This window comes from Cetorhinus maximus, chromosome 2 (genome assembly GCF_964194155.1).
Source record: "Cetorhinus maximus chromosome 2, sCetMax3.hap1.1, whole genome shotgun sequence".
In the NCBI taxonomy this organism is placed as follows: domain Eukaryota; kingdom Metazoa; phylum Chordata; class Chondrichthyes; order Lamniformes; family Cetorhinidae; genus Cetorhinus; species Cetorhinus maximus.
In genome coordinates, this window is record NC_135880.1 from 154,212,113 (window position 1) to 154,236,982 (window position 24,870).

The 24,870-nt window shown below is 47.6% G+C and overlaps 1 protein-coding gene across 1 annotated transcript in view; it reads left to right on the forward strand.

Moving 5' to 3' along the window:
• The window catches only part of frem1a (Fras1 related extracellular matrix 1a), a 429,561-nt gene that overhangs the window by 399,202 nt on the left and 5,489 nt on the right, over nt 1–24,870 (forward strand). The window contains exons 34-35 of the mRNA XM_078570514.1: nt 9,177–9,292; nt 10,893–10,978. Coding sequence (XP_078426640.1) covers nt 9,177–9,292; nt 10,893–10,978 — 202 coding nt within the window. The remainder of the gene's footprint in view (nt 1–9,176; nt 9,293–10,892; nt 10,979–24,870) is intronic.

A 24,870-nucleotide genomic window follows, 5' to 3' on the forward strand; every position in this document is an offset into this window, starting at 1 on the left:
ATGGGTTCTAGATTTATTTGTTCTATGTTTCCCCTTTAAGGGAATATACCTTGATACCTCTTTGAAGGTAACCCATTGTTCAGCCACTGTCTTTTCCACCTATATTTGATTCCAACTCACTCGAGTCAGGTGCATTCTAATCCCATCGAAGTTGTCTTTCCCCAAATTAATTCTCCCTGCTCTGGATTGCTCCTTGTCCTTCTCCATGGCCAACCGAAACCTTATGATACAATGGTCACTGTCCCCTAAATGCTCTTCCACTGTTATTTGATCCACTTGGGCTAATTCATTTCCCAGAACCAGGTCCAGCAGTGCCTGCCCTCTCATTGGACCAGAAACATACTGCTGCAGAAAATTATTTTGAACGCACTCCATGAACTCTCGCCCTTCATGTCCCTTTGCTCTATTCCTGTCCCAGTCCATATTTGGATAATTTAAGTCCCCCATTATAATTGTTATATAATTCTTGCACCTCTTTGCAATTTCTTTGCAAAATTATTTCCCTAAATCCACATACTACACCGTTCAATGTATTGCACATTTTTAACATAAGAACTAGGAGCAGGAGTAGGCAATTCAGCCCCTCGAGCCTGCCCCGCCGTTCATTACGATCATGGCTGATCTCATTTTGGCCTCAACTCCAATTTCCCGCCCTCTCCCCATAAACTTACAACCCATTACTAATTAAAAATATGTCTATCTCCTCCTTAAATTTATTCAGCCTCCCGGCATCCACTGCATTCTGAGGTAGTGAAGTCCACAGATTCACGACCCTCTGAGAAAAGTAATTCCTCCTCATCTTTGATTTAAATCTACCACCCCTTAGCCTAAAACTATGGCCTCTCATTCTAGAATGCCCCACAAGGGGAAACATCCGCTCCACATCTACTTTGTCTATACCCTTTAGCATCTTATATACCTCAATTTAGCTATAGTACCTTCTATACCTGAATCCAAGTCATTATTATAGATTGTAAATAGTTGGGGCCCAAGGACCGAACCCTGTGGCACCCCAATAATTACAGCGTGCCATCCAGTAAAAGACCCATTTATCCCAACTCTCTGCTTTCTGTTGGTTAGCCAATCCTCTATCCAAGCTAATATATTACCCCTAACTCCGTGTGATCTTATCTTGTGTATTAATCTTTTGTGCGGCACCTTTTCAAAGGCCTTCTGGAAGTCGAGATATACAACATCTACAGGATCCCCATTATCCATTTTGCTTGTCACATCTTCAAAGAACTCAAGAAAATTAGTCAAACACAATTTACTCTTCATAAAACCATGCTGACTCTGATGGATTGCATTTTGACTTTCCAAATGCCCCATTACTACTTCCTTAATAATGGATTCTAACAATTTCCCAACAACAGACGTTAAAGTAACTGGTCGATAGTTTCCTACTTTCTGCCTCTCCCCCCTTTTTGAATAAGGGCATTATATTAGCATTTTTCCAATCCACTGGAATCTTTCCAGAATCTAGGGAATTTTGGAATATTATAGCCAATGCATCCACTATCTCTGCTGCCACTTCCTTTAAGACCCTGGGATGTAGGCCATCAGGTCCTGGGGACTTGTCACCCTTTAATCCCAATAGTTTGCTCAGTACTTTTTCTCTAATGATGGTGATTGTTCTAAGTTCCTCCTTCTTTATATCCTCTGCACTACCTGTTACTATTGGGGTGGTACTAGTGTCCTCCACCGTGAAAACTGAGGCAAAATATTGATTAAGCGTCTCTGTCGTTTCTGCGTACCCCACTATTAACTCCCCAGTCTTGTCCTCCAAGGGACCAACATTCACTTTAGCTACTCCCTTTCCTTTTATATACTTGTAGAAGCTTTTGCTATCAGTTTTTACATTTTGTGCTAGTTTTTTTTCATAATTTACCTTTGCTCTTTTTATTAACCCTTTGTTGATCTTTAAAAGTTTCCCAATCTTCCAGCCTGCCACTGACCTTTGCAATTTGGTATGCCTGAGTTTTTGCCTTTAAGTTATCTTTAACTTCCTTGCTTAGCCATGGATGCTTTTTCCCCCCTCTTACCATCTTTATTCTCATTGGGATATATTTTACTTGGGAGGAATTGAATATCTCCTTAAATATTTGCCACTGTTCATCAACTGTCCTACCTTGTAGTCTTCCTGCCCAGTCCACTCGGGCCAAATCTGCTCTCATACCTATGTAGTTACCTTTGTTTAACTCCAGAACACTAGTGTGGGACTCAAGTTGCTCTCAAACTGAACTTGAAATTCTATCATGCTATGATCACTCTTCCCTAGAGGATCCTTTACTATGAGATCATTAATTAATCCCATCTCATTACACAAAACCAAATCCGGAATCACCTGCTCCCTGGTTGGTTCCACAACATATTGCTCCAAGAAACAATCTCTAATACACACAATGAATTCTCCCTCAAGGCTACCCTTGCCAATTTGATTTGTCCAGTCTATATGCATATTAAAATCACCCATGATTTCTTACCCTTTCTTACACGCTCCCAGTATTTCCTGGTTTATACTGTGCCCTGCTGTTAAACTACTGTTTGGGGACCTATAGATTACTCCCACCAGGGATTTCTTTCCCTTGCTATTTCTTATTTCTACCCAGACTGACTTTACATCTTGCTCGCCAGTGCCTATATCGTTCCTCACTATAGCACTGATCTCTTCCTTTACTAACAAAGCTACACCACCTCCTTTTCTTTCCTGCCTATCCTTCCAAAACACTGAGTACCCTTGGATATTCAACTCCCAAACCTGCTCTGTCTGTAACCGCGTCTCAGTAATTGCCACCAAATCATACCTATTTATCTCTATTTGCGCTGTTAACTCATTAGTTTTATTCCGAATGCTACGTGCATTCAGATACAAAGCCTTTAAATATTCCCTATTGTCAATTTTCCCTACTCTTATATGTTTCTTTGGTGCAATATGGCATTCACACACTCTGTCCCTTCCTTTCACTTTTTGATAACAATCAGCCTGGTCACTAACTTGCACTCTTACCCTCTCCTTAAACTTTGATTTTTTATATTGTCATGCAACTGAACCCTCCCCCCACTATTTAGTTTAAAGCCCTATCTACAACCCTAGTTATGCGATTCACCAGGATACTGATCCCAGCATGATTCAAGTGGAGCCAGTCCGAATGGAATAGCTCCCTCTTTCCCCAGTACTGGTGCCAATGTCCCATGAATTCGAACCCGCTTCTCCCACACCAATCTTTGAGCCACGCATTTACCTCCTTAATCTTATTGACCTTGTGCCAATTAGCTCGTGGCTCAGGTAGTAATCCAGAGATTATTACGTTTTTGGTTCTGCTTTTTAATTTAGCCCCTAGCTGCTCGTATTCCGTCAGCAGAACCTCTTTCCTTCTACCTTTATCGTTGGTACCTACGTGGACCACGACAACTGGATCTTTCCCCTCCCAACTCCAAGTTCCTCTGCAGCCCAGATGAGATATCCTTAACCCTGGCACCAGGTAGGCAACACAGCCTTCGGGTCTCTCGATCTTGGCTACAAAGAACAGTATCTATTCTCCTAAATATACTATCCCCAATTACAACTACATTTCTCTTTTCTCCTCCCACTTGAATGGCTCCCTGTACCATGGTGATATGGTCAGTTTGCTCACCCTCCCTACAGTCCCCACTCTCATCCACACAGGGAGCAAGAATCTCGAACCTGTTGGATAGGGGCAAGGGCTGAGGCTCCTGCAGTGCTACTTCCTGGATCCCTCTACCTGCCTCACTCATAGTCACACCCTCCTGTCCCTGACCACTGGCTGAATTTAAGGTAGTTAATCTAAGGGGTGTGACTGTCTCCTGAAACAGTGTCCAGGTAACTCACCCCCTCCCTGATGTGTCGCAGTGTCCAAAGCTCAGACTCCTGCTCGTCAACTCTGAGCCGGAGTTCCTCGAGCAACCAACATTTGCTACAGATGCGGTCACTAGGAACCACAATGGGGTCCACCAGCTCCCACATCATGCAACTATAACACATCGCCTGGCCCTGCATCACTATTTTATTTAATTAGTCTTTAAATTCGTTTTTAAATTTCCTACTGGTCTTTAGTTTATCAATCTGTAAAATATTTCTCCTATTTTTAATCTGAAAGCAAGTTAGAATAGAGATTCAAAATACACTTTTTAAAATCAGTTGGAACCCACTTTCTCTGCTGAGTTGAAGCTGAGGTGTTAGGCCTCCGATCCTGGGCCCCAGTAGACACCCTTAATCTGAAATCAATTTAAAATAGGTAGTTCAAACTAGCAGTTACTTACCATCCAATGAACTTACGGTTTTCCTGTGATGTCACTCTTTTTTTTCACTCAACGACAGTGACTGCAGAGGACACTCCTCTCGCTCTCTCCTCTAGCTGCTGCTGACTGCCTGTCCCAAGGTCCTCCTCTCGCTTTCTCCTCCAGCTGCTGCTGACTGCCTGTCCGTCCCAGAGTCCTCCTCTCACACCCTCCTCTAGGTGCTGCTGACTTTTTTTTTTGTAAAAATATACTTTATTCATAAAATATCTTCAATCACATTCAAAACCATTTCAAAAACAACATTACAAGGGTACAATCCAGGTTAAACTTTTACAAAATGTATCACCAGGTGCATCAGTACAAACAATATTACAATCATTTACAGCCTTTCATTTTGATCTGTACAGCCTGAGGGGCTCTAAACAGTTCCCAGTCTCTCGGTGCGCTGTGGTAGAAAGGTCTTAGACAGCGACCCTTCCCCATTGCGCCTTTGAAGCAGCTGCCCCAAGCTTTAGTGCGTCCCTCAGCACGTAGTCCTGGACTTTGGATTGTGCCAGTCCGCAACAATCGGTCGGGGACAACTCTTTGTGCTGGAAGACCAACAAGTTTCGGGCAGACCAAAGCGCGTCTTTCACCGAGTTGATGATCCTCCAGCTGCAGTCGATGTTTGTCTCGGTGTGTGTCCCTGGGAACAGCCCGTAGAGCACAGAGTCCTGTGTCACAGAACTGCTTGGGATGAACCTCGACAGCAACCACTGCATCTCTCTCCAGACTTTCTTTGCAAAGGCACAATCCACAAGGAGGTGAACAACGGTCTCTTCCCCACCACAGCCACCTCGAGGGCAACGTGCAGAGGGGGTGAGCCTCCTGGCGTGTAGGAAGGATCTGACGGGGAGGGCCTTTCTCACCACCAGCCAAGCTACGTCTTGGTGCTTGTTGGAAAGTTCTGGCGATGAGGCATTCTGCCAAATGACTTTGACAGTCTGCTCGGGGAACCATCCCACAGGGTCCACCCTCTCCTTTTCCCTCAGGGCCTCTAGGACGTTACGTGCTGACCACTGCCTGATGGACTTGTGGTCAAAGGTGTTTTTCTGCATAAATTTTTCCACCAGGGACAGGTGGTACGGCACGGTCCAACTACTTGGAGCGTTCCGCGGCAGCGTGGCCAGACCCATCCTTCGCAACACCGGGGACAGGTAGAACCTCAGCACGTAGTGACACTTGGTGTTTGCGTACTGAGGGTCTACGCACCGCTTGATGCAGCCACACACAAAGGTGGCCATCAGTATGAGGGCGATGTTGGGCACGTTTTTTCCCCCTTTATCTAGAGGCTTGTACATCGCGTCCCTGCGGACACGATCCATTTTCGACCTCCAGATAAAGCGGAAGATGGCTCGAGTGATCGCCATCGCGCAGGAGTCTGGAATGGGCCAGACCTGCGCCACGTACAGCAACAGCGAGAGTACCTCACACCTGATGACCAGGTTCTTTCCCGCAATGGAGAGGGAGCGTCGCTCCCACATGCCCAGTTTCCTTTTCACCATAGCCACTCGCTCCTTCCAGTTTCTAAGTGCTGCTGACTGCCTGTCCCAGAGTCCTCCTCTCACACTCTCCTCTAGGTGCTGCTGACTGTCTGTCCCAGGGTCCTCCTCTCGCTCTCTCCTCTAGGTGCTGCTGACTGCCTGTCCCAGAGTTCTCCTCTCACACTCTCCTCCTTACCTCTAGCCAGAGAGATTCCATCCTTGACCTCCCTGGAACATCCCCTCTCTCCACTACTGTAATAATACCTTTAATCAATACTGCCACTCCCCCACTTTTCTTCCTTCCTGTCTCTCCTAAGTACCTTGTACCCAGGAATATTTAACGCCCAGTCTTTCCCTTCTTTGTGCCATGTCTCTGTAATCACAATAATATCATAGTTCCATTTGTCAACCTGTGCCTGTAGTTCACCAGTCTTATTAACCACACTCTGTGCATTCCCATATATGCACATTAATCCTGATTAGGCTTTTTAACTTCCCCCTTGCCCTGACCCCATCTAATGACTTACTATAGCCTACTCTAGTTCTATCAAACTCTCTAGGTATTCTATTTACCTTGATATTACTCTCTAATATATCCTACTTATCAGTTAATACTTCTCTACTTCCCACTTTTTTTCAAGGGATGCTGACCATTTCTCTAATCGCTCTATATCAAAAATTGAAAGCAAGGTGTCTTGTATATCATCTCCAACTTAACTACTTTTAAGTTATTCGAAATCACATAATCTGAAAGCAACTGAGTTTATTCTTCTGGTTCTTCATTAAATTTCTATTTCTTGCCTTTAAACTTCAGCTATGCAACAGGCATACATTTCTAATTTTCTTGCTGCTGGATGTGCTCCCATACTTCCTGTATTTTTCTCCTTTCCTTTTTGAATTTCCCCTCAGGTTCCCATCCCCCTGCCAATCTAATTTAAACCCTCCCTAACAGCACTAGCAAACCTCTCCTCGAGAACATCAGTTCCAGTCCTGTTAAGATATAATCTATCCTTCTTGTACAGGTCCCACCTGCCCCAGAACCTGTCCCAATGCCTCAGAAATTGAAAGCCCCTCCCTCTTACTCCATTTCTCCAGCCACGTGTTGAACTGCTCAATCTTCCTATTCTTCTGCTCACTAGCACATGGCACTGGGAGTAATCCCAAGATTACAGCTCTTGAGGTCCTTCCCCAGAAATCTCCTCCCTAACTCCCTAAAATCTGCTTTCAGGACCTCGTCCCTTTTCATGCCTATGTCACTGGTCCCAATGTGGACCATGACCTCTGGCTGTTCACCCTCCCCGAAAAGAATGTCCTGCAGCCGCTCTGTGACATCCTTGACCCTGGCATCAAGGAAGCAACATACTATCCTGGGGTCACCTCTATGGCCCCAGAAATGCCTGTCTGCTCCTCTAACTATGGAATCCCCTACCATTATAGCACTTTCACTTATCCACCTCCCCTCCTGTGCAGCGGAGCCACCTGTGGTGCCACGGACTTGGCTCTTGCTATAGTCCTCTGAGGAGCATCTCGCTCACCAGTGTTCAAAATGGAAAAGCAGTTAGAGAGCGAGATAGCCTTGGGGGATTCCTGCACTACCGGTCTGTTTCTCTTAGATATGTTTAGATATTGGACAGTGTGGACACACCTGAAATACAAGAAGCTTTTGCAGGAGTGATTGTCACCACTATATCTGAAAGAATATCGAAGGCAAGTCCAACATTTGAAATGCCCCACTGGAACTTTAGGCATGGCCCTTGAGTTTCGAGCTGAGACATGATGAGATAAAGATAAACGGAGTTTTACTCATTCTGAGCTCCTCTAGCAGGTTGTAAAAGTCCTGCCTAACAGTGGATAGGAGCACATCTTACTGGTGGGTATACTTCCATATATTTCCCACTGCCGATTTACCTCCTATAATTTCAAGGGATGCTGACCATTTCTCTAATCGCTCTATATCAAAAATTGAAAGCAAGGTGTCTTGTATATCATCTCCAACTTAACTACTTTTAAGTTATTTGAAATCACATAATCTGAAAGCAACTGAGTTTATTCTTCTGGTTCTTCATTAAATTTCTATTTCTTGCCCTTTAAACTTCAGCTATGCAACAGGCATACATTTCTAATTTTCTTGCTGCTGGATGTGCTCCCATACTTCCTGCATATCAAAGATTTTAGTTTTCCTGCTCTGCTGGTACGGTATGTCCATACATAGAATATTAAGCTGTTACAATGTTTTATATTATATTTATTTTGCTAACTTCTTGCCCAGCTTTAACCTCATCTTCTTTTCTCATTTTGAGCATTATTTCAACTCATCTGGAATGACAGGAATGCACCTCTGTGACCAACACATTTCTTCTGAATGCTGGAGAAAATTCTTTAAAAAAATTAAAATTGGAGTAGATAAGTAAATTAAATATTTTTTCTGAGAGCTTTAAAGCCCATTTTAGAAGCAACCTATAATAAATAGCCTGAATCTTTTATGTTAGTAATGTTCCTGCCATCATCCCCATCCTGCCCAGTTTTCCTCCTAAATCTCAGAATCCCAATATACCTGGGAGTGCATTACTGCCAGTGGCACCTTGATTTTCATTGAGTGGTGCTGATAATGTGTTGGGGATGATCACTGGGCTGTGACCAAGCTTCCAGTTTGCTTCCTTGCTGTGGGGTGAGAAAAAGTTGGTGAGGTTACTGCCAGACATTCAGGAAGGAAGTGTAATCTTGCAGGAAGGATACAGGTTGTCAATATTTCTGACCTCCCATTCAGCTTCGTACTTTAGGCATGGGCCCGTGAGTTTCGAGCTGAGATATGATGAGATAAAGGGGAGGGAGTTTTACTCATTCTAAACTCCCTTATTAGGTTGTAAAAGTCCTGCACATCTTACTGATGGGTATCCTTCCATATTTTTTTCCACTGCTGGGTTACCTGCTATAATTTCAATGGATGCTGGCCATTTCTCTAATAGGTCTATATCAAAAATTGAAAGCAGCGTGTTAGATGGGACCAATTCTGCTGGTTATCTCACTAGTGGTGTCAATATTCCTAGTTACGGTAAATCTATCCAAATATTACAGTGGTGGTGCTCTAAGAACACTTGGTGCCTTCACTAGTTGCAAAGATGAAAAATGTTCATTCTTAACCCTCTAATCATTCCCTTCCAGGAACATTAAATTTGCACCCAAACTCTGACCATCTCCACCTTCTCATCAATTTTCTATTTGAGGATGCTTTCTCAAGTCACTATTTTAAGCAGGAATGGTATTCAATTTGACATTGTAGTAGATTTTACATTGTGGAGTGTATTTGATGAACAGATATCAGAGTACAGAATGCAGATCTATCATGCACCAAATGAATGAATATTGACAAAACTTGTTTATTTTTAATTTCAGGAGCTGAGTGCTAAAAAATGTCCTTTTGGATGGACCTACCATGACAATAGATGTTATTATCTGAACACTAAACACAAGGCAACCTGGACTGGAGCAGCCCGGGCCTGCAAGGAAATGTAAGACTTAATGTAAATGGTTCATATTAGCTTGGTTGCAATGCCTGGATAATTATGTTCATGAGAAATTAGCACGAGGTAGAATTATTTGAGCATCAAGCTCAATAATGGATCAAAGAAAGAACAAAGACAGGTACAGCACAGGAACAGGCCCTTTGGCCCTCCAAGCCTACGCCGATCATATTGCCTGTCAAACTAAAACATTTTGCACTTCAGGGGTCCGTATCCCTCTATTCCCATCCTATTCATCTATTTGTCAAGCTGCCTCTTAAACTCCACTATCGTACCTGCTTCCACCACCTCCTCTGGCAGCGAATTCCAGACACTCACTACCCTCTGCGTAAAAAACTTGCCCCGCACATCTCCTCTACAGTTTTCTCCTCTCACCTTAAATCTATGTCCCCTAGTAATTGACTCTTCCACCCTGGGAAAAAGCTTCTGACTATCTACTCTGTCCATGCCACTCATAATTTTGTAAACTTCTATCAAGTCGCCCCTCAATCTCCGTCGCTCTAGTGAGAACAATCCGAGTTTCTCCAACCTCTCCTCATAGCTAATAACCTCCAGACCAGGCAGCATCCTGGTAAACCTCCTCTGCACCCTCTCCAACACCTCCATATCCTTCTGGTAATGTGTCGACCTGAATTGCACGCAATATTCCAAGTGTGGCCTAACCAAGTTTCTATACAGTTGCAGCATGACTTCCCAGCTTTTATACTCAATACCCCTGCCAATGAAGGCAAGCATGCCATATGCCTTCCTGACTACCTTATCCACCTGTGTTGCCACTTTCAATGACCTGTGGACCTGTATACCCAGATCCCTCTGCCCGTCGCTGCACTTAAGGGTTCTGCCATTTACTGTATAATTCCTGCCTGTATTAGACCTTCCAAAATGCATTATCTGGCATTTGTCTGGATTAAACTCCATCTGAAATTTCGCCGCCAAGTCTCCAACCAATCTATATCCCGTTGTATCCTTTGACAATCCTCTTCACTATCCGCAACTCCTCCAACCTTAGTGTCGTCTGCAAACTTACTAATTAGATCATCAAGATTTATTTGGAAAATATTAATTTGGACCATTTAATCTCAGATTATTCTTAATTGAGAAATAAGTGCATTTGTGTATACCAATTTATCTAATCACTCCATTAATTTTCCACGATTGAAATGGGCAGTAGAACACCACCCGTTGTCTCTAGTTGGAGACACAGCAGCAAAAGTGGCAGATTCAATCCTAAAAGACATGTGTCACCAAAGTCTTCTAAGCTTGTGAACTATTTTTACATATTTTATATTACAATCTACAGCTGTGGTTATCTGGGAAAATAACTAATTCCTGTACTTCGCTTCAAGAAATAGTTTTTGCTGGTGATCGTTTCCCAGGGTAATGCTCCAGTTCCTAACCTCAATGGTGATGCTTTAGTATACCACTTGGTGTCTAATTTCATTCCCTTCACTGCTATCAGCGGTCAAGATAACCACCTTTCCAGTTCTCACCTTTTACTGCCATCGCTACCATCAAGCGATTTTGTCCTTCTTTTGAATTTTAGTGCATATAAGGTCAGGTTTCAACTGAGCCCTAAATGTCTCTACAGGCACCATGGCAACCTTGTGAGTGTCATTTCAAAACAGGACATGGAATGGCTCTGGGATTTCAGTGGAAGACGTCCCTTCTGGATTGGTATGTACATCTCTTTTCTGGGTGAAGTTGACATTGAATCGATGTTAATGTATTCTAATTTCTTGTGAGAAACATGACTGCATATTTCCTCATTATCAGCTAACTCAGATAAGGTGACATGGGTTAATGGCTGTACTATTTTACTAACTGTTGGAGCAGTTGGCTGAGTGCAAATGGTACAATTATTGCAATCAATTACAGAGTCAACCCCATTCCATCATTCCCTCCCTGCCCCCATTCAGTCATCAGTTAAGAAGCTGGAGGGGTATGGGTGTTAATGGGACAGGGGTGGGGGCAGGGGAGAGGAGCAATGATATGGTGGGCAGTGATGTAACATCAACTTGCTACCTGATACTAACTTGGTGATTTATTTTCTTCATTTTTTTGCAAAACAAATGAAATAGAAAAGTCCCTGGAAATATAGCAGCCTTGAAATTCCACGGTGATTCTTCCTCTCTCCTGCTAGCATTGGGGCGGGAGATCAAGGGAGCCAATATGGTAGTATACCATTCAGTTTTTGAAATCAGTATGTGCCTGGTTACTGCAGAAACTGGGCCTGCTGGAAGATCCTCCAGTGCTCTAAACCCTCTAATAAAACAAAAGCACAGCTGATATTCAAAAGCAAAGGTTAGATATATATTTTTTTTTATTCATTCACGGGATGTGGGCTTCGCTGGCTGGGCCAGCATTTATTGCCTATTCCTAGTTGCCGTTGAGAAGGTGGTGGTGAGCAGCCTTCTTGAACTGCTGCAGTCCATGTGGTGTAGGTACACCCACAGTGGTGTTAGGGTGGGAGTTCCAGGATTTTGACCCAGCAACCATGAAGGAATGGTGATATGTGCCCAAGTCAGGATGGTGAGCGACTTGGAGGGGGACTTCCAGGTGATGGTGTTCCCATCTATCTGCTGCCCTTGTCCTTCTAGATGGTAATGGTCATGGATTCGGAAGGTGCTGGCGAAGTTTTGGTGATTTCCTGCAGTGCATCTTGTAGATGGTACACACTGCTGCTACTGTGAATCGGCGATGGAGGGAATGAATGTTTGTGGATGTGGTACCAAGTAAGCAGGCTGCTTTGTCCTGGATGATGTCAAGCTTCTTGAGTGTTTTGGGAGCTGCAGCCATCCAGGCAAGTGGGGAGTATTCCATCACATTCCCGACTTGTGCCTTGTAGATGGTGGACAGGCTTTGGGGAGTCAGGAGGTGAGTTACTCGTCACACGATTCCTAGCCTCCGACCTGCTCTTGTAGCCACAGTATTTATATGGCTAGTCCAGTTCAGTTTCTGGTCAATGGTAACCCCAAGGATGTTGATAGTGGGGGATTCAGTGATGGCAATGCCTTTGAACATCAAGGAGTGAGGGCTGGGTTCTCTCTTGTTGAAGATGTAACTGCCTGGCACTTGTGTAGCACAAATGTTACTTGCCACTCGTCAGCCCAAGCCTGGATATTGTCCATGTCTTGCTGCATTTGGACATGGACTGCTTCAGTATCTGAGGAGGTGCGAATGGTGCTGAACATTGTGCAATCATCAGCGAACATCCCCACTTCTGACCTTATGACAGAAGGAAGGCCATTGATGAAGCAGCTGAAGATGTTTGGGCCAAGGACACTACCCTGAGGAACGCCTGCAGTGATGCCCTGGAGCTGAGATGACTGACCTCCAACCACCACAACTGTCTTCCTTTGTGATAGGTATGACTCCAATCAGCGGAGAGTTTCCCCCCTGATTCCCATTGACTCCAGTTTTGCAAGGGCTCCTTGATGCCATACTCGGTCTAATGCTGCCTTGATGTCAAGGGTAGACACTCTCACCTCACCACGGTAGTTCAGCTCTTTTGCCCATGTTTGAACCAAGACTGTAATGAGGTCAGGAGCTGAGTGGCCCTGGCGGAACCCAAACTGGGCGTCAGTGAACAGGTTATTGTTAAGCAAGTGCCGCTTGATAGCACTGTTGATGACCCCTTCCATTACTTTACCGATGATCAAGAGTAGACTACTTCTTATCGTGTCCACGGACAGTCTATACAAGGCCCAGCCAGAACTGGACACATTTTTGCGCCTTGTTGTTGAATTCAGCAAGATCTGCAACAGTGCAGGGTTCCTCTAGCGATAGACATTGCAGGAGATGTTGCATAGACTGTGGCTCAGTTCCACATTCACAAGTTGTCGGGCAGGTTGTATATCCCCATTTGGTTAGTGACACCTTTGAACGACCTGCACTAGTCCTAAGTCTGTTAAGGCAGTTGCAATTAGCTCCTGGGGGAAGGCTTTCATCTGGTAGAATTTCCATCGCTGGGGGTTGTTCAAGACTGGCGAGCCGGTCTTTCCACAAGGCGATGCGGGCTTCAGATGGGGTTGATTGTAATGGAACAACACTGTTCATGAAGCTCTTCCTTGACTTTAGGCGGCTGGGTGTAGGTGTATGACCATGTAGAGGGTGCCTCTCATCTGATGTTTGACGGAGTCGCTCTTTCTTGCTGGCTGCTGTTCTTCTTATATCAGGGGGAGCGATACCTGCCAGGATATACAGGCTGTTGGTGTTTGTTGGTTTTAAACAACCTGTGATAAGTCGACAGCTTGCATTCAGAACGGCATCCATCTTCTTAGCATGAGTAGATCTTTCCCATGCAGGGCAGGCATATTCGGCAGTGGAATAGCAAAGAGCAAGTGTACTGGTTCGCAATGTTTTTGAGCTTGCTCCCCATTTTGTGTTAGTGAGCTTATTCTGGATGTTGTTTCGTGCGCTCACTTTTGCCTTTGTCTTTTCGATGTGGTTCTTGAAGGTGAGGCATCTGTCAAGGGTGACTCCTAAGTAGATAGGGTGCTCGCAATGTGTCAGTGTTGCTCCACACCAGGTTACTTTAAGCTGGCATTTGGCTTCACGGTTTCTGAGGTGGAATGCACAAACTTGCGTCTTTGATGGGTTTGCGCGAAGGTGGTTTTCTTCATAGTAGGATGTTAGTCCCTCCAAGGCCTCAGAAAGCGTTTTCTCCACGGTGTTAAAATCAGTGCTTTGGGCGGTGACACATAAGTCATCAGCATATATAAAACGGCGTGTGACACCGTCTACAGGTTGGTCATTCGTGTAGATGTTGTACAGCAGTGGTGCAAGCACGCTTCCCTGAGGAAGACCATTCTTCTGAATACACCACCTGCTGCACTTCCCACCTAGTTCAACATATAGCCGGCGATTCTGAAGCATGCTTTCTAACAGCTCTGTTAAGTGAATATCTTTTCTTATCTCTAGGATCTTGCAGAGGAGACGTCTATGGTTCACTGTATCGTATGCTGCTGATAGGTCTACAAAAACAGCACCTGTTATCATCCCTTGCTCAAAACCATCTTTGATATGTTGTGTGAGGTTGAGCAGTTGATTTGTTGTTGATTTGCCGGGGCGGTAACCTGCTTGCTCTGGAATGATCTTCTCATCTACAGTTGGTGCTATCCTATTGAGTATCTTCAAACAGCTGAAGATTGTTGCAAATGCTTCAGCCTTACTTTTTGCGCTGATGTGCTGGGCTCCTCCATCGTTGAAGATGGGAATATTTGTGGAGCCTCTTCCTCCAGTGAGTTGTTGAGTTGTTTAGTTGTCCACCACCATTCACGACTGGTGGCAGGACTGCAGAGCTTAGATCTGATCTGTTGGTTGTGGGATCGCTTAGCCCTGTCTATCACTTGCTGCTTATGCTGTTTGGCAAGCAAGTAGTCCTGTGTTATAGCTTAAACAGGTTGACACATCATTTTTAGGTATGCCTGGTGTTGCTCCTGGCATGGCCTCCTGCCGTCTTCATTGAACCAGGGTTGATCCCCTGGCTTGATAGTAATGGTAGAGTTGGGGGATGTGCCGGGCCATGAGGTTACAGTTTGTGTTCAAGTGGCCCATAGCACCTCATGGATGCCCAGTCTTGAGTTGCTAGATCTGTTTGAAATCTATCCCATTTAGCACAGTGGTAGTGCTACACAACACGATGGAGGGTATCCTCAATATGAAAGCAAGACTTAGTCTCCACAAGGACTGTGGGGTGTTCACTCCTACCAATACTGTCATGGACAGATGCATCTGCGGCGGGAAGGTTGGTGAGGATGAGGTCAAGTATGTTTTTCCCTCTAGTTGGTTCCCTCACCACCTGCTGCAGACACAGTCTAGCAGCTATGTCATTTAGGACTCAGCCAGCTTGGTCAGTAGTGGTGCTACTGATTCACTCTTCGTGATGGACTTTGAAGCCCCCCCCACCCAGAGTATGTTCTGCGTCCTTGCCACCCTCAGTGCTTCCTCCAAGTGGTGTTCAACATGGAGCAGTACTGATTCATCAGCTGAGGGAGGGTGGTACGTGAAAATCAGCAGGAGGTTTCCTGTTTGATCTAATGCCATGAGACTTCATGGGGTCTGGAATCGATGTTGGGGGCTCGCAGGGCAACTCCGTCCCGACTGTATACCACTGTGCTGCCACCTCTGCTGGGCCTGTCCTGCCGGAGGGACAGGACATACCCAGGGATGATGATGGTGGAGTCTGGGACATTATCTGTAAGGTATAATTCCGTGAGGATGACTATGTCAGGCTGTTGCTTGACTAGTCTGTGAGACAGCTCTCCCAATTTCAGCACGAGCCTCCAGATATTAGTAAGGAGGACTTTGCAGAGTTGACAGAGCCGAGATTGCCGTTGTCGTTCCCGTTGCCTAGGTCAATGCTGGGTGGTCCGTCTGGTTTCATTCCCTTTTTGTGACTTTGTAGCTTTTGAGTGGCTTGCTAGGCCATTAAGAGTCAACCACATTGCAGTGGGTCATGAGTCATATGTAGGCCAGACCAGGTAAGGACAACACATTTCCTTTCCTAAAGGACATTAGTGAACCAGATATGTTTTTACAACAATCAACAATGGCTCCATGTCATCATTAGACTTTTAATTCCAAGATTTTTATTGAATTCAAATTTCACCATCTGCTGTTTGCCTCCCACTATGGGCGGAATTTTCCGAGCCTGCTGGTGGCGGGTGTGATAGGTGACGGGCGTGGAAAATAAGGCAGGACCCACTTCGCCACGGCATGGAGGCAGGTCGCGATCTTCCACTCAGCCCCGTATCTTCCACGTTTCCCGCCATCAGTCAGCGGGGAGCTAATTGTAATACATGAGCATATAATTAAAAGGCCATCCCGCCAGGCACTTGGAACCCCACCGTATCATCCGTCCACGTCAGTGGGAAAGCACGCCAACATGTTTCACAACAGCATGCAGGCGACATGCACTTGGTGGCCTTCACTTTGGGGGAGCTGAGGTGACTGAGCAGCAGCGTTCTCCACAGCTCGCCCGTTGTTTACAGGCCTCAGGGGCACTGGGGGGGGGCGGGTGAAACTGATGCCTGGCACCGCAGGCGACTGCTGAGGGGTAGGTGGTGTCTGGGGGAAAGTGCTGGCCAGCCTCAGATGCGACTGCTGAGGGATGGAGGGGGGTGTCTGGGGGCAAGTGCTGGCCAGCCTCAGAGGCGACTTCTTAGGGGGGTGTGTCCAGGAGCAAGTGCTGGACAACCTCAGAAACAACAGCTGAGTGGTGGGGGCTCAAATGCTGCCCTGGCGCTGCATCACGCGCACAGGCAATCAAGGGTGGGGGGGTGGCAGGGTAAGCGAGGGAAGTGGTCAAGCAATAGGTACAGCTGTTTAAACAGACCATGCAACTAAGACAGATCAGGTACAGCCATAGTGATATGATTGGGGTCAGGCTCCTAGCCTGCCCACCCATGCAAGCAACGCGGAGGCACCAGAGGGCCACCAAGTGCTCCATACCTTAGCCACCACGCCCCCCGCCCTCACCTCCCACCCCCCCTAGCCATAGACTTTGTGTCCGCCACCACTTTATTGGACCGCGGAGCAGTTGGACTGCACACGTTGTACAATCTCCTCACCAACGCTGGCCATATAGCAGTCACTGCTGGAAGCACACACAGCCCCTTGCAATCTCAACATCCCGGTTTGGACCAGTGTCCCCCATGTCACAGGTTGACAGGGCAGCCATGCAGCGCACTCATCTCTGGCCATCTGAAGGGTGACCAGCACTCTCCGGGAAGCATTAAGGGGCGGTCACACAGGGTCAGGAAAGGTGCCAAGTACAGCCTTGATAACCACGTCTCTCTCTCTTTCATGCTGCAGGAGGACCACGTCAGGATCATGGATCCTGGTGACCTAGCTGTATGCCTGATGGGCTACAGAGACTGTAGGAGACAGAGGAGAGAGAGACTGAGGCTCCTGGCCGCACAAAGGCAGGAGCAGCAACCTCATGAAGAAGGGGCAGCAGAGGCTCCCACACACGCTGCCAGGAGCGACAGCGAGTGACACCCAGGGTCTATAAACGCCACCTGCCATTCCTGCAGATGACTGAGAGCCAGTGTCGCTGACGACTGTGCATGTCTAGGGACCTGGTAGCTCACATCTGCCACTTACTGCAGGACTTGGCACCAAGGGGACATGGAGGACATCCACTGCCAGTGGCTGTGAAAGTGACCGCAGCGCTCAATTTCTACACCAGTGGCTCCTTTCAGGGCTCCACAGGTGATCTCTGTGGGATTTCACAATCCGCCACCCACAAATGCATCTGTGAGATCATCCATTTTCTCCATGGCACACAACTTTGTGCATTTCACCTGGGACCAGGACAGCCAGGATGCAAGAGCCATTGGATTTGCCCTGATCTCGAGATTCCCACAGGTGCAGGGTGCAATTGACTGCACTCATGTGGTGCTCAGGTCTTCATCACTACACTCAGTAGACTTCATCAACTGCAAGGGCTTCCACTCACTGAACATGCAGTTGGTATGCGACCACCTCAAAGGCATCCTGCAGACATGCACACGGTTTCCAGGGAGTGTGCATGACACCTACATCCTGAGTCGCTCGCAGATCCCTGTAGTCTTCCAGGGTCCACAGAAGCTGCAGGGTTAGTTCCTTGGGGACAAGGGCTACCTGCAGAGGCCATGGCTGATGACACCCGTGCGGCAACCTCAGGCTGCAGCATAGCGACGCTATAATGAGTCTGATGCTGTGTCCACCTTCAGCACCTCAGCCCTTCAGGAGCTGGTGCACAGCATCACTGGTCGCAGATGCTGGTGTGATGGGGACCAGCCCCACCTTATAGCTGTTGAGAGCACACAGAGAGTATGAGAGAACTTGGTGGCGTCTGCCCACCACATTCTGGCAGTAATGACCAGCAGTGCCAAGGTGCAGGCATCAGTAATATTTCCAGCGAGTGTGAGGCTGGACCATCACTGGTCATGGAGCACATGGAAGAGGCCTTGGTGTGAGTGACAAGAATACTGCTCATCAGAATAAGGAGCCATAGGGAGGGAGACATTCTTGGGAGTTTATTGACAATAGTAAACATTATGCATCCATGAGTGATTAACACCCGTGCCCAGGCTGTGCAACTAGTTCTCCTTAACTGTCTTAACCCTGCCGCTACGTCTTGGTGCTCCCCGGACATCCACAATGGAGGTTGAGGCAGCCTGCTGACTGTGATGCCCTGCCTATGATGACTTTGGCAGGCGTCCTCTGGAGGGCCCCAGCCTGCTATCGGGGTCCTACTGTGTGGCAGTGGCACCCTCTTTGGCCTGTGAAGCTGGATCTGCGGAGGTCACAGGAAGAGGGGAGTCAGATGGGCCGGTCACTCCCAGAGTCACCTGGGTGGATGGCCCTGGAGCGTGCACCTGCTGATCCCTCTCCTTCTGGGTACCTGAGGGACCCTGGCTGACTCCATGAGCGGAAGGGGTAGCTGGAGTGAGATCGAGCTGCCCAGCACCTCTCTCGTGTACACACTGTTGGAGGCCAACTATGGCATCAACAATGGAGTTAAGCCCACGCAGCAATGCAGGAGCGACATCCTGGGCCAAGGTCTCAATGGCAGCCACCATTCTGCCAGTGTTGACCACAGTGCGTTGCGTTGCCAGCGCTATCACCTCAGCCTGAAGACAGACGGACTCCTCAATCGTGCCTTGCAACCTGAGGAGTGCAGCGGACACCCCTTCCTGTTGTTCCCTAGCTTGCCTTTGCAGCTCCAGCAACTGTGACGTCCAGAGGCTTGTCATCTGAGGCAGATTCAGCAACGTTCTGGCCTCCAGCAGTCCTCCGAGTGCCGGGGACCTGGGAAGTCCCTGCCTCCACCTGCTGTGGATCAGAAAGTGCGATGTGCTCTCCAGATTGTGATCCCAAGGCTACTCTAAAGCTAGGTCCCACCGAGGTGTGTGTCTCTGTGCTGGTGGAGGGTGTGGAGGAGCGCTGTGATGGGACTTCGGGGAGGGTGCCTTCAGATTTCTCTTCAGAGGTTTCTTCGGAACTTGCTTGGAAGCTCTGGGTCGTGGTCTCGGCTGCTTCCCAGATGTGCCTGCAAAAGCAAGGGGAGATAATGAGTGCACATCACTCACGGCATGGTTTTCTAATGGATGTTGCACTGCTGGATCCTCACTTGATAGAGCAGCGCCGACCTCACCGTCAGCACAGGCCCGGTCCCGGTCATCGCCGGCCAGCTGGGTGGCTCTGTTTTCAAATTCTGACAGAAATTTGAATTCCGGCATCCCTTTGAATTCCGGCATCTGCGACCTTTCCCTCCTGTTGTGAGCCAGTTTGTCCTGCATGGATAGAGATGGGGAGAGTGTATCAGGATGCCTGACGGGCCAGATGATAAATCTGCCTGGCCTGTGTGGGTGGTGAGTGTCCATGGACAGGATGAAGACAATGACGGTGTGTGTGAAAGAGTGAATGGTGATGTCCCTTCCACTGGCAGTGAGTGAGATCACCTTGGATGTGTGATGGGTTTGTGAGTGTGTGAGTTGAGAGTGATGAAAAGAGTGACTTACCCTAGCAGAACGGAGGAGATCATTCATCCTTTTGTGGCACTGGGTGGCTGTCCTCCTCTGCAGGGCGTTCGCGCTGACCACTGCTTCCACCGCCTCCCAAGCCCGGTTGGTGACTTTGCTACCCATCCTGCGGCCAGAGCCGGGGTAGAGCACATCCTGGCGGGCCTCCACGGCATCCAGCATTCGCTTGAGGGACCCGTCATTGAAGTGGGGGGCTGCAGTTTTTTTGCCTTTGCTGGCCATGTCTCCCAGCCAGAGGTGTTGAGCTGGTGGCGATGAGCGCTTTTCTGGCGACTGCCTTTTAAAGATGGTGGCCGGCGTGATGCAATAGAGCCTGCCCGCCTCGGAAACGGCGTGTTTCGTGGGAGTGAATATGTAATGAGGCGGGCTCAGGAAGATATGGCGTGAAAACCCACCATTTTCATCGGCGGGTAGGACTCCATTTTACCCGCCCGCTACCGCACTTAGTGCAATTCTGGGAAAGTTCTGCCCTGTATCGGAGATGATGTCACACAGGCCTCATTCCAACATGTTCTTACAATATATTTGCCATATTAAAGGCCACAACAATGGTTTCTGATGTTCTTGTCTTGATCGAGTATCACACCTACCAATTTTGCTTATCGGATGTTTATGGCGAGGTGGGGAGGGAGAGGGTGAGACCGAAAACAGCTTAAGAATCTTGCAAGGCTAGAGTTACGGAGCTGTTGCTGAATTTAACTGCAGGGTCTTGTTACCAATTTGTTTTTTTTCATTTCCCGCCTGACAACCCATCCAGCTGCTAGATAGAAAACACAATGACAGGAAACTCTAACCTGGGGAGGCTTGGCGAGGGACCCTTACATTTGATAGGGGTGTAGGTTACAGATGGGGCTTAAGGGGGCTGGGGGTCAAAAGTAATTTCAGGACAGTGAACACGTTCCTTTGATGCTTGCGGAGTGGTGGTGGGGATGTTGGCCATGATCACAGGAGGGGATCAGACTCCAGAAAGGGGCTTCATGGGCTGGGAGTCAGCCATGCTTGTGGGAGGGAAGCAATCATCACACTGGGGCTGGAGAAAGCGGATGGGAGGCCAGCAGTCATAGCATGGGCTAAAGAAAGGGAAATCAGCATAAGGGGAGCTGAAAGCTTCCATTGAGGGGATACTCCTGCTCCTGCTGGCTCACAAGAAGTGCTGTAAAAAGTACTTTTGCTGCAGAATTCCAAAGGCCTGAGAAACCTAAGGAGCTAGAAATAAATTTAGGCCAAATTGAAAACCTGATTGATTTAGATATGTTAATGCAATGTCCTGCCTCTCTACTATGGGATACTTTCATAACACTTCACCTCCACCATAAAAATGGCAGCAGGCATGTACCATTCAGCTTGAGCTAGTATTTACGTTTTCTAGGGTTTAATCTCCTGACTTTTTCCCACTTGTTGTGAAGGTTAACATTGAGCACTAAGATAAAAGCAAAAAACTGCGGATGCTGGAAATCGAAAGCAAAAACAAAAATACCTGGAAAAACTCAGCAGGTCTGGCAGCATCTGTGGAAGGGAGCACAGTTAACGTTTCGAATCCGCATGACTTCAACAGAACTAAAGAAAAATAGAAAAGGGGTGAAATATAAGCTGGTTTAAGAGGGGGGGTTGGGACAAGAGAGCTGGATAGAGGGCCAGTGATAGGTGGAGACAACCAAAAGATGTCTCAGACAAATGGACAAAGAGGTGTTGAAGGTGGTGATATTATCTAAAGGAATGTGCTAATTAGGGGTAGAAAGCAGGACAAGCAAGGTACAGATAGCCCTAGTGGGGGTGGGGTGGGGTGAAGGAATCAAAAAAGGCTAAAAGGTAGAGATAAAACAATGGATGGAAATATATGTAAAAATAATGGAGATAGGTGGGAAAAGAAAAATCTATATAAATTATTGGAAAAAACAAAAAGGAGGGGGAAAAATCAGAAAGGGGGTGGGGATGGAGGAGAGAGTTCATGATCTAAAATTGTTGAACTCAATATTCAGTCCGAAAGGCTGTAAAGTGCCGAGTCGGAAGATGAGGTGCTGTTCCTCTAGTTTGTGTTAAGCTTCACTGGAACAATGCAGCAAGCCAAGGATGGACATGGGGCATGACAGCAGGGTGGAGTGTTGAAATGGCAAGCGACAGGGAGGTCTGGGTAATGCTTGCGGACAGAACGAAGGTGTTCTGCAAAGCGGTCACCCAGTCTGCGTTTGGTCTCTCCAATGTAGAGGAAACCACATTGGGAGCAACAAATGCAGTAGACTAAGTTGAGGGAAGTACAGGTGAAATGCTGCTTCACTTGAAATGAGTGTTTGGGCCCTTGGACGGTGAGGAGAGGGGAAGTAAAGGGGCAGGTGTTGCATCTTCTGCGGTTGCATGGGAAGGTGCCGTGGGAGGGGGTTGAGGTTTAGGGGGTGATGGAGGAGTGGACCAGGGTGTCCTGGAGGGAACGATCCCTACGTTATGCCGCTGGGGGGGGTGAAGGGAAGATGTGTTTGGTGGTGTCATCATGCTGGAGTTGGCAGAAATGGCGGAGGATGATCCTTTGAATGCGGAGGCTGGTGGGGTGATAAGTGAGGACAAGGGGGACCCTATCATGTTTCTGGGAGGGAGAGGAAGGTGTGAGGTGGATGCGCGGGAGATGGGCCGGACACAGTTGAGGGCCCTGTCAACCACCGTGAGTGGAAAACCTCGGTTAAGGAAGAAGGAAGACATGTCAGAGGAACTGTTTTTGAAAGTGGCACCATCAGAGCAGATGCGACGGAGGCGAAGGAACAGAGAGAATGGGATAGAGTCCTTATAGGAAGCGGGGTGTGAGGAGTTGTAGTCGAGGTAGCTGTGGGAGTCGGTAGGCTTGTAATGGATATTGGTGGACAGTCTATCACCAGAAATTGAGACAGAGAGGTCAAAGAAGGGAAGGGAAGTGTCAGAGATGGACCATGTAAAAATGATAGAGGGGTGGAAATTGGAAGCAAAATTAACAAGTTTTTTCAGGTCCAGACGAGAGCATGAAGCAGCACTGGAGAAAGAGTTGTGGGAGGGGGCCGGCGTAGGACTGGAACAAGGAATGTTCCACATACCCCATAAAGAGACAGGCATAGCTGGGGCCCACGCGGGTACCCATAGCCACACCTTTTATTTGGAGGAAGTGAGAGGAGTTGAAGGAGAAATTGTTCAGTGTGAGAACAAGTTCAGCCAGACGGAGGAGAGTAGTGGTGGATGGGGATTGTTCGGGCCTCTGTTCAAGGAAGAAGCTAAGGGCCCTCAGACCATCCTGGTGGGGGGTGGAGGTGTAGAGGGATTGGACGTCCATGGTGAAGAGGAAGCGGTTGGGGCCAGGGAACTGGAAATTGTTGATGTGACGTAAGGTGTCAGAGGAATTACGGATGGAGGTGGGAAGGGACTGGAGAAGGGGAGAGAGAAGGGAGTCAAGATAACGAGAAATGAGTTCTGTGGGGCAGGAACAGGCTGACACGATCGGTCTGCCAGGACAGTTCTGTTTGTGGATTTTGGGTAGGAGGGAGAAGCGGGCTGTCTGAGGTTGGGCGACTATCAGGTTGGAAGCTGTGGGAGGAAGATCTCCAGAGGAGATGAGGTCAGTGACAAGCCTGGAAACAATGGCTTGATGTTCAGTGGTGGGGTCATGGTCCAGGGAGAGGTAGGAGGAAGTGTCTGCGAGTTGACGCTCAGCCTCCGCGAGGTAGAGGTCAGTGCGCCAGACAACAACAGCACCACCCTTGTCAGCGGGTTTGATGACAATTTTGGGGTTGGACCTGAGAACGGAGTGCAGTAAGTTCAGTGAGAGACAGATCAGAATGGGTGAGAGGACATCATAGGGTCCCCCTTGTCCTCACTTATCACCCCACCAGCCTCCGCATTCAAAGGATCATCCTCCGCCAACTCCAGCATGATGCCACCACCAAACACATCTTCCCTTCACCCCCCCTTGGTGGCATTCCGTAGGGATCGTTCCCTCCGGGACACCCTGGTCCACTCCTCCATCACCCCCTACTCCTCAACCCCCACCTATGGCATCTCCCCATGCCCATGCAGAAGATGCAACACCTGCCCCTTCACTTCCTCTCTCCTCACCGTCCAAGGGCCCAAACACTCCTTTCAAGTGAAGCAGCATTTCACTTGCATTTCCCCTAACTTAGTCTACTGTATTCGTTGCTCCCAATGCGGTCTCCTCTACATTGGAGAGACCAAACGCAAACTGGGCGACCGCTTTGCAGAACACCTGCGGTCTGTCTGCAAGAAAGACCCAAACCTCTCTGTTGCTTGCCATTTTAACACTCCACCCTGTTCTCTTGCCCACATGTCTGTCCTTGGCTTACTGTATTGTTCCAGTGAAGCCCAACACAAACTGGAGGAACAGCACCTCATCTTCCGACTAGGCACTTTACAGCCTTCCGGGCTGAATATTGAATTCAACAACTTTAGATCTTAAACTCCCCATCCCCACCCCCTTTCTGTTTCTTCCCCCTCCCTTTTGTTTTTTCCAATAATTTATATAGATTTTTCTTTTCCCACCTATTTCCATTATTTTTAAATCTATAACTGTAATACCCTGTCAGTCTTTCCACCCCACCCCCACTAGAGCTGTACCTTGAGTGTCCTGCCATCCATTCTTAATTAGCACATTTTCTTAGATAATATCACCACCTTCAACACCTCTTTGTTCCTTTTGTCTGTGACATCTTTTGATTATCTGCTGCTATCACTGCTTGCTTGTCCCTACAACCACACCCCACCCCCCCCCCACCCCACCTTAAACCAGCTTATATTTCACCCCTCTCTTAACTTTACTCAGTTCTGCTGAAGGGTCATGAGGACTCGAAACGTCAACTCTTTTCTTCTCCGCCGATGCTGCCAGACCTGCTGAGTTTTTCCAGGTAATTCTGTTTTTGCTCTGCGAGGTAGAGGTCAGTGCGCCAGACAACAACAGCACCACCCTTGTCAGCGGGTTTGATGACAATGTCAGGGTTGGACCTGAGAGAACGGAGTGCAGCAAGTTCAGAGAGAGACAGGTTAGAGTGGGTGAGAGGAGCAGAGAAA